Source organism: Oncorhynchus mykiss, chromosome 26 (genome assembly GCF_013265735.2).
Source record: "Oncorhynchus mykiss isolate Arlee chromosome 26, USDA_OmykA_1.1, whole genome shotgun sequence".
NCBI lineage: Eukaryota > Metazoa > Chordata > Actinopteri > Salmoniformes > Salmonidae > Oncorhynchus > Oncorhynchus mykiss.
The window spans coordinates 25,903,849-25,920,032 of record NC_048590.1 but is presented as its reverse complement, the minus strand read 5'-3'; the positions used below and the strand labels follow the sequence as shown (position 1 = coordinate 25,920,032).

The following is a 16,184-nucleotide window of genomic DNA, read 5'->3' as shown; positions in this document are numbered from 1 at the left end:
CTTGTCGTTCGCAAACAGTTGTCATAAATACACTGTGTATGTCACCTTAAACTACCCCATCAATCATACAGGTAGAATAAATCTCTTTAGAATGACAAGGCTGCCAATGTTTTTGTATTGTATCTTTTTACATGTCTATTTTCAAAAGGATAAAGCTATGAACATTAACAACTTCATAGTTAAAAAACACTATAACGATATGGAAGAAAATAAAACGGATTTTACAGGATCCAAACCAAACAGACTGAGTGCTCACATCCCTATCATTCAATACATTCGCTTACGCAGGATCTGTAGTACACAGAGTGACTATGACAAACAAGCCGACTGTCTGGACGAGCTTTTCAGACAGCAGGGTTACCCAGAGGAATGGCTGCATGACGCAAGGGATTATAAAAAAAACTATGACCAAGAATGACATCCTCACACCCAAATCACCCCTCCCCCCTGACCAACGAGTTCAGTGTTCCTTCAATACTCCTCACTTGGCAAACAGTTTGACCATATCATAAAAAAACACTGGCACATCTTGAGGCCTGATTCACAAATGGAAAAGACGTTTAAAGAACCCCCGCGGGTCGTCTTTTGACGCGCCCCCAACATCAGTCAAATGGTGGTGACGTCTGATCTTCCACCGGTGCCACGTGACAACTTCCTAGACGATGTGCCGGACGGACGGTAATTACAGATGTGGCCGATGTACCCACTGTAACTTCACGAACAATGCACACAATGTTCAATCACCCTATCATGGGCAAGGCCATTAAGATTAAGGGCATCATTACGTGTTCCACCAAAAATTTGAGACAAGGATAGCATAACACAGGAGTACTATCAGGACTATTGATCAGAGAATCCCTGTGGCTACGGATTTCATGGATTGCTCTCTGAGATACATTGGTATCGAACATGTTAAGACTCTTAGGAGGGGGGAGATACTGATCATCTACTACTAAGAAGAGAATTGTATTGGATTCACCATTTGTCGGCCATGTCTCCTAAAGGTCTAAACCAAGAGATTGATATCAGACCATTCCATGAATATGTCACGTAGATTTGTCCTGCCATATTGGTCTCAACTTGGTCATTTTGTAAATATATTTGATTTTTTGTAACTACTGATACCAAATTATTAGAGGTACACAAGTTGTTTTTGAAATAGGTCACTAATTATATCTATGGCCACTGCGCGTTCCGCATGTAATGGTCATTTGGGCGGGTATTCCAACAGTAATCTAATTACTGTTGCCTAGGTTTGAACTTGGACCCATTTGTATGTATATAATACTTTATGACCATATGTACAGTACTTCTGTGATTAATTATGATTGAATATGCGCAAAAGGGAATATAATTGTTTCCAGATGTAGCCATGTGTTGTGTGTGTCTGTAAGTTGATGATCATATGTATAAGTTTGTTTAAAAAAAGACGTTTTAAAAAAGGGAAAATTAAATATTATAATAAAAAAAGTGTAAACTATCCTCACTATCAGTGGGAGGTAAAACAGGAAGAAAATGACATCAGTAGTGGTATGAAATGAAAACGGATTCTAAAAGGAGTAACAGCACTGTAACCCGACAACTATTCAACAGAGACATCTGAACAGATTTCTAACATTAATGAGTTCTTAAATTAGCCTGCTCTCGGGATGTGAGATTGGGTGTTACAGTATGTTTTCTCTGGAGCTATCTGTTAAGAAAAGTGTGCAAGGCATCTTGGGAAAGATCAGCTCCGACTGGCTTTCTTTCTTGTAAGAGATCACAGGAGATTCCTCCAGAGCTTTAATTTGTAAACCAGCGTAAACATCAATACAGGTGCAATGAGTATGAATGGTTTACCATGGAGATGTTTGAATAGGCAAGGATGACAGTGGATGCAACTTTTTGCTTCACTTTCAAGGATTAAACCACTTTTTACTACACATCTGGCTAAAAGATTACTGTAGCTCTGTTGGAATAACTTTTATAAATAACGTTGACACCTTTTGGAAACAGAAGATACTCTACAGGAATGATGGAGTCCATCTAAATCATGTTGGTACTTGGACCCTGTCCTCCCATTTCAAGGCTGTGTTGAGACAATGACATACCGGTGACCCAAGCCCTGCTCAGATAATCCCTACCATTGTGATGCTGAGTTGTCGTCGTGCTGCTGCAAATGTACAGTTTCCCAAGAGAGTTATCAGTCATAATGTAAGTAACCTAATTTATGTTCCTCTAACTCCCTTGAATGCCTCTGTCAATCCGACAGCTATTGTCAGCAGTAATCATGCGCCTAAACGAACCTGAGTTATGCTGTAAGCACTGATACGGTTTGCCCTAGTAGGAAGCCCACTGGGAGTAGTTCACCTTGCACTATCAGCTCAAATATAAACATCACTGTCATGTCTACTTCTGATAAGCCTCCCAGTAAAGCAATAAAAACAATAACGCAACACAGAAAGGTGCTGAAAATAGCCCACATTACCATACTGTATGTAGCCAAAGAAACAAGGTTGATGAAATCAATACCTTGCTAGTAACAGATAACATTCATATACTGGATCTCTGAATCACACTTGGATAATTATTTGATGATACAGTGGTAGCAATACAAAGCTATAAAATCTGCAGAAGAGACAGGAATACCAATGGGGGAGGTGTTGCTGTTTATATTTAGAGTCATATTCCTTTAAAACTTAGAAAGAATCTCATGTCAAATGCTGTTGAAGTAATATGGCTACAGGTTCAATTGCCTCACCTAATGCCTATTCTTGTGGGAAGTTTCTATAGACCACTAAGTGCTAATCGTCAGTATCTGTATAATATGTGTGAAATGCTTGATGATGTGTGTGATATCAACAGAAAGATATATTTTCTGAGTAACCTAAATATTTGACATCAAGCTGTCAACTGAAAATAAAAGCTTCAAACTAACCAGTGCCTGCAACCTGGTTCAGGTTATCAGTCAACTTACCAGGGTATCTGCTCTAAATGGAATGTAGTGATCTAAGGCGTAGGCATATCTAAGAAAACCAAAGTGTGAGCCTAATATAGCGTTTAAGAGATCATAAGAGGTTTTGTACTGATTCCTATGTTGAAGATGTAAATAATATTTACTGGTCTGTGGTTTTTAATGAGGAGCAACCAGACACTGAACTTTAATAATTTATGAAATTGCTTATTCCATTTACCATTAAGAAATGACTGTAAAAACCGCACTCAAAGAGCTGTATAAGGCCAAAAGCAAACAAGAAAATGCTCATCCAGAAGCAGCTCTTCTAGTGTCCGGGGACTTTAATGCAGGCAAACTTAAATCCGTTTTTACCTCATTTCTACCAGCATGCCACATGTGCAACTAGAGGGGGAAAAAAAACTATAGACCTCCTTTACTCCACACACAGAGACCCATACAAAACTCTCCCTCGCCCTCCATTTGGCAAATCTGATCATAATTATATCCTCCTGCTTACAAGCAAAAACTAAAGCAGGGAGTACCAGTGACTCAATACGGAAGTGGTCAGATGACGCGGATGCTACACTACAGGACTGTTTTGCTAGCACAGACTGGAATATGTCCCGGTATTCATCCAATGACATTGAGGAGTATACCACCTCAGTCACCAGCTTCATCAATAAGTGCATCAACAACATCATCCCCACAGTGACCGTACGTACATATCCCAACCAGAAGCCATGGATTACAGGCAATATCCGCACCGAGCTAAAGGCTAGAGCTGCCGCTTCCAAGTAGTGGCACACTAATCCGGACACTTATGAGAAATTACGCTATGCCATCAGATGAAACGTCAAACAGGCAAAGCGTCAATACAGGACTAAGATTGAATCGTACTAAAACTGGCTCTGATGCTCGTCGGATGTGGCAGGGCTTGCAACCTATTACGGACTACAAAGGGAAACCCAGTCATGAGCTGCCCAGTGACTCGAGCCAACGGGCTAAATGCCTTTTATGCTCGCATCAAGGCAAGTAACACTGAAGCATGTATGAGAGCACCAGCTGTACACACCTCCAAGCTGTGTAAGGGCTATTTGACCAAGAAGGGGAGTGATGGAGTGCTGTATCAGATGAGCTGGCCTCCACAATCACCCGACCGCAACCCAATTGAGATGGTTTGGGATGAGTTGGACTGTAGAATGAAGGAAAAGCAACCAACAAGTCCTCAGCATGTGGAAACTCCTTCAAGACAGTTGGAAAAGCATTCCAGGTGAAGCTGGTTGAGAGAATGCCAAGAGTGTTCAAGGCTGTCATCAAGGCAAAGGGTGGCTACTTTGAAGAATCAAAAATCTAAAATATATTTTGATTTGTTGAACACTTTTCTTGTAACTACATGATTCCATATGTGTTATTTCATAGTTTTGATGTCTTCACTATTATCCTACAATGTAGAAAATAGTACAAATAAAGAAAAACCTTTGAATGAGTAGGTGTGTCCAAAATGTTGACTGGTACTGTATGTGTTATGGCTTTACATCATCTTTAATTAAAGCCTCTCCCACATAGTCCAGGTAGAGTCGCGAATACCCCAGGGCAGCTGTCTAGGCCACTTACCTTTTTCAATTTTCACTAATGACCTGCCACTGGCACTGAGTTAAGCCTGTGTGTCTGCTGATGACTGAACATTATACATGTCAGATACCACAGCAAGTGAAATCACTGCAACACTTAAAGAGCTGCAGCCAGTTTTAGAATGGGTGGCAAGTAATATGCTAGTCATAAATATTTCAAAAACTAAAAGCATTGTATTTGGGACAAATCATTCACTAAACCCTAAACCTCAACTATATCTTGTAATGAATAATGTGGAAATTGAGTAAGTTGAGGAGTCATGGTCAACTGCCATGGTCAAAACATATTGATGCAATGGTAGCTAAGATGGGGAGAGGTCTGTGCTGCTCTGCTTTCTTGACATTGCTATCAACAAAACAAGTCCTACAGGCCCTAGTTTTATCGCACCTGGACTACTGCCCAGTCATATAGTCAAGTTCCACAAAGAGGGAAATAGGCAAATTACAGTTGGCCCGCAACAGAGCAGCACAGCTGGCCCTTTCGTGTTCACAGAGAGCTAACATCAATGACATGCATGTCAATCTCTCCTGGCTCAATGTAGTGGAGAGATGACTGCATCACTACTTGTCTTTGTGAGAGGTATTGACATGTTGAAAGCACCGAGCTGTCTGTTTAAACGACTAGCACATAGCTCAGACACCCATACATACCCCACAAGAGATGCAACCATGGGTCTCTTCACAGTCCCCAAGTCCAGAACAGACTCTATAGAGTCATAACTACATGGAACTCTATTCCACATCAAGTAACTCAAGCGAGTAGTAAAATCCAATTTTAAACGGATAAAACTATCACATGCACTCCACACATGTACAATGTAATGTTGTAATTATGTTGTATTGTGGTATTATACATTTTGTATTGTAGATATGTAGTGGTAGAGTAGTGGTGTAATAATGTGCTGTATGATGTACTGTTTTTTTGTGTGATGTAACTGCCTTAATCTTGTTTGGATCCCATTGGCTCACAGCGAAAACGTTACCTTATTCAAACAAATGTTTTGTTGTCTGTTTTAGTCAAGTACAAAACTACATTTAAGAAAAGTACATGTCTAAAGATGACTTTTCAATATTGCCTGTTCGCTAGTGTTCTCACTACTTAGAAAAACACATTATAAGACTTCCCTCCATCCCCTTTTTATGACGGTGCTAGCAGCCACTAGTGCTAGCTAGCTAGTTACTAATGACCGAAACATTAACCTAGCCAAGACCAACAACACAAAGAAATAGACTATACAGCTATAAGTAGTGAGTGGAGTTACAAACAGACTGTACTTAACAAGTTAAATGTTTTTTTCGATCTTGCCCCTGTAGGTCTACAGACCTAAGTGGAGTCCTGCTGTGCACGAAAAAAAAAGGAAAAAAAAAAAGAAATCAATATAACTTTTCTGATCCAGGCCAAATTATGCAACAATATTATTATCTTGAATATATCCAATTAAATGTCAATACAAAACCTATAAAAAAAAACGAAAAGAATTTAGCATTTGCTGCCCTTCCAGCTGTAGAGTTTGTAGCTTTAGTTGGCTAAGTGAGAAGACATTAGCCAGCCTGCATAGCAACCATTTTTTTAGGCATAGCAACCAAGTATTTTGTTTTTTGTGCTCAGATGGAGGGTTTAAATAGTATGAATTTACTAAATGATGTGCAGAATGCATTAGAGGCATCATCACAAGAATATGTCAATTAGGTGACATTGCAGATTTTGTGATTGGACAGTGAGCATTCCAGGCATTGTCCTTGACCCTGTTTCACACTGGCTATTTTGGCACTGTGTTTTCTGGGGCTAGCCCCGAAAAGTCAATGCTAACCTTAAATGACTGAGCAGGGCCAGCTAGGCCTGGGCTAAGGTTGGTGCTAGCCCACTTTAGGATGTGCAAGTGTAAAGACTTGCTTAAGCCCGGGCTAAAATCTCACCTTCTGCAAACTTGAGAGAAGTCTATTCAGAAACAATAGAACCAAATCTCTAAAAAGAAATGACTGCTGTGCATATTTATGGCCGAAAAATATACAACTAGGTAGCCGTTGTAGAAAGTTATTTTAGTTTCCATTTTGGTTTTGGCTTAACATTTACATAGTCCAAGGTATTTCAGTTTTCAAAACATTATGGAAATTGTTAGAGAAGGTGAGGCTGATAGTGCAGAGGCAGCAGTTGTGCTGAGATAGGACTGTATCAGGCTGCCAGCCTGACCCAGATAGAAACAGTGTCAGGGGATGCTCTCCATCTCAACAGCACTGTAGTGGCTTCCTGGAATTATCTACTAATGCCTGTCTGGAAACCGGGAAAGTATACCTTTTATAAAAAACTATTGGATTCCGTTTTTTTTTTCTCTCTCTCTCTCTCTCTCTCTCTGATGATAACGAATACAAACACAAAGTGAAGAAAGAGACAAGTTTTGTCTAATCTCTGAGGAAGCTTCCTGTAAGTTTACTCCTTCCTGCAGACTTGTCACTTTTGAAGTAGAAACTATCTACAAATGGATTCCACTTTGCATTCTGTCAATACAACACAAATGCAGCTTAGGCTGAAGTTCAGAAACATAAAGCCCATGGTGGATGGGGGCCCTTGGCAGCGAGGTGAATGATAAGTGGAGTCCTGCTGGTCAGCTGGTAGATCATGACGGCTGCTGCCATTACTAAGCCATAAAAGCGACGGGTTGTACTGTAGCAGAGTCGTGGACTGCACTTCATTGATAAGCCTCATGCAAGATAAGAAAGGGTCAAAAGGAGGGATAAGAAAAGGCGGACTATACACGTGGGAGATTTGACAGAGACAGAAATGATGTAGCAGCGATGTGGGCTGAAGAGGGCTCGAGGGGGTTCTAACCTGAGGTGTCATCCCATGACAGAGGTACAGGATGGGGACATTGTCGGTGTCCGGTCCCTGGTCCAGACACAGGTCACTCTTCAGAGAGTTCTTCAGCTGAGGGAGGACATGCACACAAAGGGAGTCATAATTTGATATGTCACTCAATCGTCTAGTTCAGGGAGAGGTTAGCTGTGTGACAGAGAATCAATGAGACCTTGAATTGATTACATTCCCACCTATCACAACGCCATATTTAATCAAACCAGAGAGCAGGTTTCTGGTATAACTTCAAAACAACACATGGAGAGAACACTTTCTGTTCTTAGCAGAACAACATGACATAAAACATAAATGGGATTTTTAATTCAAACATGAAGCCTTGTGTTTGCACAGTTATTTCAATCTGTAGCAACATTTATTTTAAAGATCTAATCAACAAGTTTGTGTGAGGAGAGGGGAGGTACTCTTGAGACTGGGATTGGTGGCTGGGAGGATTAAGATGTGTTTGCCTTGCTGTCCGTGAGGACAGGATTAGGTACGGATATGACATTACAAGGACACAGCCAGAGACTGTGCCTGTCAACTCCCCACTGGCACAGGAAATGTCTCATTCTGTCTGCTGATCATTAAAAAGCCAGGCAGGGAGTGAACATGATGGAATAAAGTCTAACAGACAATGTATTAAAAATTTCACTGACAATTATAACGTGCAAGGTTCATGTATGAGTGAATAAAACCTGGGGCTGCTTGTCAGTGTGGTGTGTAGCATAACCTTTGACCTGAAATGCTGTGCTGAACACAGTCTGCATTCTGGATAACGAATTCTCTGACAAAAATGATTGACAAGTTCATGAAATGCACCTAGCAAATGCAGTGTAATGAGGATATGCTATTTTCGAACCCACTTACTCCTTGAATTAATTTTAATAAGGCTGACCTATTTTCCTCTCTGTATCTTTCTACCTTTCATAATAAATGGAAATACAGAGAAGGAAACCAACCATAAAATGAAGACTGTACTCCAATGAGACCACTTTTTGGGTGTGTCACTGTAGATTCAGGCATATTGCACTGATGCACTGTGGCCACACAGAAATAAAACTGTTTGTGTTGAACATGAATTGCTAATATAAATACCGCCAGCGTGCCCTCATGGCCAGAATACAAATTCAGAAACTTTTGTCTAGCATTGCTGAGAATTCCATTTGCCACACAGGCAGATCTCTGTGAGAGGAGGTGATGTAAAACAAGCTCTGCTCACCAGCCCCACCACTGCACAACAATATGTGCATACTCAGTGGTATACCCTCATGAATACACATTTCACTGTTTCTTACACGACAGTGCACAATGCTCTATTCGTGTGTGCATAGACTACACAATAGACAACCTTTTATATACTATGTATACCAAACAATATTGAGTTGTGTGTGTACCCCCCCTTGCCCTCAGAACAGCCTCAATTTGTCGGGGCATGGACTCTACAAGGTGTCGAAAGCGTTCCACAGGGATGCTGGCCCATGTCGATTCCAATGCTTAACACAGTTGTGTCAAGTTGGCTGGATGTCCTTTGGGTGGTTGACCATTCTTGATACACACAGGAAACTATTGAGCGTCAAAAACCCAGCAGCGTTTCAGTTCTTGACACAAACCGGTGCGCCTGGCACCTACTACCATACCCCGTTCAAAGGCACTTAAATCTTTTGTCTTGCCCATTCATCCTCTGAATGGCACACATACGCAATCTGTCCCAATTGTCTCAAGGCTTAAAAATCATTCTTTAACCTGTCTCATCCTGTTCATCTGCACTGATTGAAGTGGATTTAACAAGTAATATCAATAAGGGATCATAGCTTTCGCCTGGATTCACCTGGTCAGTCCATGTAATGGAAAGAGGCTTCTGTTTTCTCCCAGAGTCTGAGTTCCTGCACCTTTTCCACATCATGCCCACATCATGTACAAGCTTTAGCGTGCCAACCCTGGCAGTGCACACAAAGACTGAGGCTATGGTAGGCATGTCTACATGTTTCAGAGCCAAACTGCCACAGAAATGCATCTCTCTGTGAAATGAATGTATTCCTAACTGCAGTCATCCAAATCGTAACTCAATGGATGATTATTTGTTCAGGCATGGACCGCATGGTTTGTTCTGTGGAGACTTTACTTGACATCGCATTTCCATGTTTGCAGAGGGCATGTTGCTTACCACTCCATATGCAATGGTGTCTGTGTACATCCTCATCTCTGGGTAGATGTTGACCAGGTACCACCGAAACGTCTTACAGTGGAGCCTCTTCCTCAGGGCCTTCCTCTCAGAGATATCTCCAATGTCTATTCCTGAGTCCTGCACACACACACACACACACACACACACACACACACACACACACACATGCAAACACAGAGCTAAACAGTTCGGCAGTGATTGCTGTAAAGATACAAATGCATAAAGGTATCGTGCATAGGAAAGGACATATGTGCCAAGCTCTTAGGTGGAAAAAGGAATCAGATTCCCAGTTTCCCTGATTTCAGAGAGGCAAGACTCACTGAGGAATAGTTAAGTCCGTTTCAATGTGACATAACTCCTGCGAGCCCTTCATGTTCCCTGTATAAAGAACTGCAGGACTAAGTGACTGACTTCAACATCATCTGCCATTTCCTCTGAGTCCTCACGCTGCCACAGTCACACTCTGGTCCAAACTTCCTTCTGCAGCAAGCTGCCGCTCCTGTCCACTCTACCCTAATTATCTTAATTGCTGCCTCGCTGACAAACTTAAAAGCTGAAGCAGACCTGATAGATCCAACATCAACTGCAATGGAGGCAACTTGCAGCCGACTGAGATACGATAAATGGACTGACGAGAGTCTAATAGACAAAACAGCAACAGCTGTGACTTGAAATAAAGTAGGTTTCTAATACGTTTGGACAAAATAAATTCACGAGACTAATCCTGAGACCAAATTTCCCTCCAAGCTTGTTGAGTAGAATTGCAGAACTCAGTTTATCGATATCAATTTAGAGATTTGCCTGCTGATGCTCATCTATTTGAAAGGAGTTTTTACATAATTGTGAGTATTGAGTGCAAACAAGAAAACTATTAAGCATCTAATCAACTCAGCCTTTGTTCAAAGAAACACCAGGCATCCCTGCTAATGTACTACAACATCTATATGTTACACAGTTGAAGTCAGAAGTTTACATACACCTTAGCCAAATACATTTAAACTCAGTTTTTCACAATCCTGACATTTAATCCTGGTAAAAAAAAAATGCCCCGTCTTAGGTCAGTTAGGATCACCACTTTATTTTCTGAATGTTTAATGTCAGAATAATAGTAGAGAGAATTATATTTCATTTTTATTTCTTTCATCACATTCTCAGTGGGTCAGAAGTTTACATATACTCGATTAGTATTTGGTAGCATTGCCTTTAAATTGTTTAACTTGGGTCAAACGTTTTGAGTAGCCTTCCACAAGCTTCCCACAATAAGTTGGGTGAATTTTGGCCCATTCCTCCCAACAGAACTGGTGTAACTGAGTCAGGTTTGTAGGCCTCCTTGCTGACACACACTTTTTCAGTTCTGCCCACAAATTTTCTGTAGGGTTGAGGTCAGGGCTTTGTGATGGCCACTCCAATACCTTGACGTTATTGTCCTTAAGCCATTTTGCCATAACTTCGGAATTATGCTTAGGGTCATTGTCCATTTGGAAGACCCATTTGCGACCAAGCTTTAACTTATGATGTCTTGAGATGTTGCTTCAATATAAACACATAATTTTCCTTCTCATTGTAAAGGCCGTTGTTGGTGGAAGAAGGTGAGGACCAAGGTGCAGCGTGGTATGTATCCATATTTATTAGAATGAACACGGAAATAACCAAAATAACAAAGAGAAACGACCAAAAACAGTTCTGGCTGGTGCAGACACAACAGACAACAGAAAATAATCACCCACGAAACACAATAGAAAACAGGCTACCTAAATATGGTTCTCAATCAGGGACAATGATTGACAGCTGACTCTGATTGAGAACCATACCAGGCCAAACACAGAAATAGCAAATCATAGAAAAACTAACATAGACAACCCACCCAACTCACGCCCTGACCATACTAAAACAAAGACATAACAAAAGAACTAAGGTCAGAACATGACACTCATGATGTCATCTATTTTGTATAGTGCACCATTCCCTCCTGCAGCAAAGCATCCCCACAACATGATGCTGCCACCCCTGTGCTTCATGGTTGGGATGATGTTCTTTGGCTTGCAAGCCTCCCCCTTTTCCTTTAACGATGGTCATTATGGCCAAACATTTCTATTTTTGTTTCATCAGACCAGAGGACATTTCTCCAAAAAGTATGATCTTTGTCCCCATGTGCAGTTGCAAACCGTAGTCTGGCTTTTGTATGGCGGTTTTGGAGCAGTGGCTTCTTCCTTGCAGAGCAGCCTTTCAGGTTGTCAATATAGGACTTGTTTTACTGTGGATATAGATACTTTTTTTACCTGTTTCCTCCAGCATCTTCACAAGGTCCTTTGCTGTTGTTCTAGGATTGAGTTGCACTTTTTGCACCAAAGTACGTTCCTCTCTAGGAGACTGAACGAGTCTCCTTCCTAAGCGGTATGACGGCTGTGTTGTCCCATGGTGTTTATATTTGCATACTATTGTTTGTACATATGAACGTGGTCCCTTCAGGCGTTTGGAAATTGCTCCCAAGGATGAACCAGACTTGTGGAGGTCCACAATTTTTGTCTGAGTTCTTGGCTGATTTCTTTTGATTTTCCCATGATGTCACGCAAATAGGCACTGAGTTTGAAGGTAGGCCTTGAAATACATCCACAGGCACACCTCCAATTGACTGATGATGTCAATTAGCCTATCAGAAGCTTCTAAAGCCATGACATAATTTTCTGGAATTTTCCAAGCTGTTTGAAGGCACAGTCAACTTATTGTGAGTAAACTTCTGACCCACTGGAATTGTGGGTCAGAGTAGATGTCCTAAACGACTTGGCAAAACTATAGTTTGTCCACAACAAATTTGTGGAGTGGTTGAAAAACGAGTTAATGACTCCAACTTAAGTGTTTGTAAACTTCCGACTTCCGTCTTCTTCACAATACAGGTGTAGGATCTTAATTTGAACCAGTTAACTACAGCAGTAAAATAATCCTTCTGCAACAGTTAATTTGAAGAATTTATTTTTTATTTAACTAGGCAAGTCAGTTAATAACACATTCTTATTTACAATGACAGCCTAGGAACAGTGGGTTAACTACCTTGTTCAGGGGCAGAACAACAGATTGTTACCTTGTCAGCTCGGGGATTCAATCTGGTAACTCTTCGGTTACTGTTCCAACAGCTTTAACCACTAGGCTACCTGCCGCCCACAAGGCTACCTGCCGATTTATGTGGTTTATAATTTATAATTTTGTTTAGGGGTTGATACATTTTTGATAAGGGAAAATTAAGTCTGACATTTCAAAGTGGAATTTACAAACTTCGGAAGCCTTTTAAACCTCAAATACTCTACAAGTTTAAAATGTCCTGCATTGTAGGAAAATTCTCCTGGGTGATCAAATTAAGATCCTAAACCTGTACACTAACGCACTACACATCACTCTTTATTTACAAATTACCACTAGCGAGACAATATTCCCCACCCTGACCACTTGCCCACCCTCCATTAGACATGGTTCAGTAGACATGTTTCAGTAGACCACATCCAGTTAGCAGCTGTCAGACTCTCACCTCCTGGGGGATGTTCCAGGCCATGTAGACATGGCTCTTAAACTCATCCATCCAGACCTCCGCCACCCTCAGGGCGTTCCTCCTCACGTGAGACGTCAGATCCTCAGTGTAGGGCTTGTGGGCACGCTCTATATGGGCGATACGGGCACAGGGCAGGACTTCCACACTGCCCCCACACTGCCACACCTGGTGTCACACATAAAAAGACAGAGGGAACAACTTGGTTAATCATCAGTTGTGCTAAAATCATGTTGCCAGGCAAGAAAAGACCCAGAGCAGATCTAGAGCTCTAGAGGGTGCTCCAGGAGATAGACTCAGATCTGAAGCCTCTTACTCTGAGGCTGACAAGGCTACATAAGCGCCACCTCTCTACTTGATCCAAAAAGCCTGTCAGATCCAACCAGGAAGAAAACCTGGAGACACCGCTCCTTGGTCCAGATAATACCTCACAGTACTGAGGGTGCCAGAAGCCTCATCAAAAAGGAGCACCATGTTTTCACTGACATCTGACATGCTGTGTCTGACTTAGTGGGGTAACAGTTTTAATTGCTGATGTGAGATGACATTTGGAGTCCCAGTGCTTTATGCTTAATGTCATGATTAATGGCTGCTAGGAGAGGGAGAGAGATAGAGACACACACAGCAAAAGCGAGAGAGGGAGAAAGAGAGTGTGTGAGAGAATGAGAAAAAGGGAGAAGGAGAATTCAGAGTATGTCAGTAACAACATTCCTACAGTATGGCCATATATCCTGCTCTTTCTTAAATCTAGTGTAATGCTGTGAATCACTGTTGTGATAAAACTGTCTGCTCTTTGTCCCCTGTGGCTCTGTATATCTGTGCTCTGCCTGCTTTTATCTCTCTGCTCCGGCCCTGAAGAGCTCATAGCCTCCAGCCAGGAGCCTCTCTCCTCTCGACTCCCTAACACAGCACAGCACTAACTGACATCCAACCGAGCTCCAACGGGCTAACATTCCATCCTGAGAATTCCTGCACACCGACATTCATTCCACATCTCCTCTTGTCAGGTTCAACGCGCAAAAATTCACTACAAAGCTCTGATGTTCTTCCAGAGTTCTTCCAGAGTTTCTGGAGAGGTAATGCTCATTCCACAATGTTAGCATTTTCCTACATTGCTGCCCACAGCACTGCCTGAACTGGCATGGAGAGTAGATCCGCCTCAGCTGTCTGCAAGGAGTTTTCCTTCCTCTGTCTACCTATAGCACTCAGGGACAGCCACAGAAAGCTCTAAATCAAATCAAATTGTATTTGTCACATACACATGGTTAGCAGATGTTAATGTGAGTGTAGCGAAATGCTTGTGCTTCTAGTTCTGACAATGCAGTAATAACCAACAAGTAATCTAGCTAACAATTCCAAAAACTACTACCTTATAGACACAAGTGTAAGGGGATAAAGAATATGTACATAAAGATATATGAATGAGTGATGGTACAGAGCGGCATAGGCAAGATACAGTAGATGGTATTGAGTACAGTATATACATATGAGATGAGTATGTAAACAAAGCGGCATAGTTAAAGTGGCTAGTGATACATGTATTACATAAAGATGCAGTAGATGATATAGAGTACAGTATATACGTATACATATGAGATGAATAATATAGGGTATGTAAACATTATATTAGGTAGCATTGTTTAAAGTGGCTAGTGATATATTTGACATCATTTCCCATCAATTCCCATTATTAAAGTGGCTGGAGTTGAGTCAGTGTGCTGGCAGCAGCCACTCAATGTTAGTGGTGGCTGTTTAACAGTCTGATGGCCTTGAGATAGAAGCTGTTTTTCAGTCTCTCGGCCCCAGCTTTGATGCACCTGTACTGACCTCGCCTTCTCTAAGTCGTCTATCAGGGGATACGAAGCAGGACACATACATACATGCACACACACAGACAGACCCAGAAAGAGAAACAAGAGCACACAGAACAACACACAATTACAGACCACAACAGTCAGACTACAGCGTTAGAGGAGTGATACAGCTCAATGACGCAAGTCCTGTAATTGATGATGTCTGTGACTGCTGTGCTATGATCTACTTCCAAGGATGAGGCACTCTGTCACATTCTCTCACAGTGGCGTTCAGTCTTGCTTTCCAGAGTTACCTCCTCTCCTCTGTTTGCTGTGCTCATTTCTCCATGGTAAACTAACCAACTGGCAATGTCAACACCCACAGTCCTATTTCCCCATTCAGAGTTTCTACTAAACAAACTGAAGGGGCAAAACAGGCATCTGTGAAAAAGTAATGTACATGTATGTCAATATTTTCCCCTGACCTGAGTGAACCAGGTGAACTGGTGTTAATACACTACAGACAGAGAACAGACAGAAATCTGCATCAGTCTTTGATTGGAGAGGTGCAGTATAGGTCCTCAAGAACATCAAACTGCTCTCATCATCATTATCCTCCAATCTTCTCAGCCCTTATGGCATGGGGCAGAGTATGGACACGCCAGATGATGACCTCAGTGAACCTTCTTCAGGAAAACCATTTCACAACCCACTCATTCTCTCTCCCACATGTCAAGACTGTATTTCATGCTACAGGAGCTGTGCATACCAAGCATCACAGAGAATGTGTTATGACATATTTTTCCAGCCATTGGCTTATTACGTCAACATTGTGAATAGGGTGTTGAACGGAGCAGTTCACAACATACAGAGTACAATTGGCTTTGGAATCTATGGAATATGTCCTGACTACAATAGCTAATATAGTAAAACAGTCTCAAATCCTATGGACCTTAACATTAATAAAAAGTAAATAATTTTCTTTTACCTGACATTTTCAGTAAATTACTTCTGTGTGACACATAGGCTACATTAGTCATTCTATGCAGTATGTGTTAATTTCCATGCAGTCTGCAACTACATTTGCAGTTCCAGCACGTACTTATCAACCAGAGATACCTGTTGCAGAGCATACTGTTAGGTGCATGCTATGTCTCCTGTTTATACACAACATGACTGTATTGTATACTGTTTATATGGATAGGGCTAGGATATAAAGCTAGTTATGTTTTATTATGAAAATGTTCATGC

At 41.4% G+C, this 16,184-nt stretch overlaps 1 protein-coding gene and 1 long non-coding RNA gene across 3 annotated transcripts in view; one reads left to right on the top strand and one right to left on the bottom strand.

Annotated features, from left to right (window-relative positions):
- Positions 1-16,184, bottom strand: part of LOC110506485 (polypeptide N-acetylgalactosaminyltransferase 18) — an 86,353-nt gene that overhangs the window by 6,991 nt on the left and 63,178 nt on the right. For both annotated transcript variants that reach the window (XM_021586128.2, XM_036963855.1), the window contains exons 7-9: positions 13,123-13,308; positions 9,582-9,719; positions 7,394-7,489 (exon numbers count right to left, since the gene is read on the bottom strand). In XM_021586128.2, coding sequence (XP_021441803.2) covers positions 7,394-7,489; positions 9,582-9,719; positions 13,123-13,308 — 420 coding nt within the window. The remainder of the gene's footprint in view (positions 1-7,393; positions 7,490-9,581; positions 9,720-13,122; positions 13,309-16,184) is intronic.
- LOC118944449 overlaps positions 1-16,184 on the top strand; it is a 49,700-nt gene that overhangs the window by 25,969 nt on the left and 7,547 nt on the right. The window lies entirely within an intron of this gene.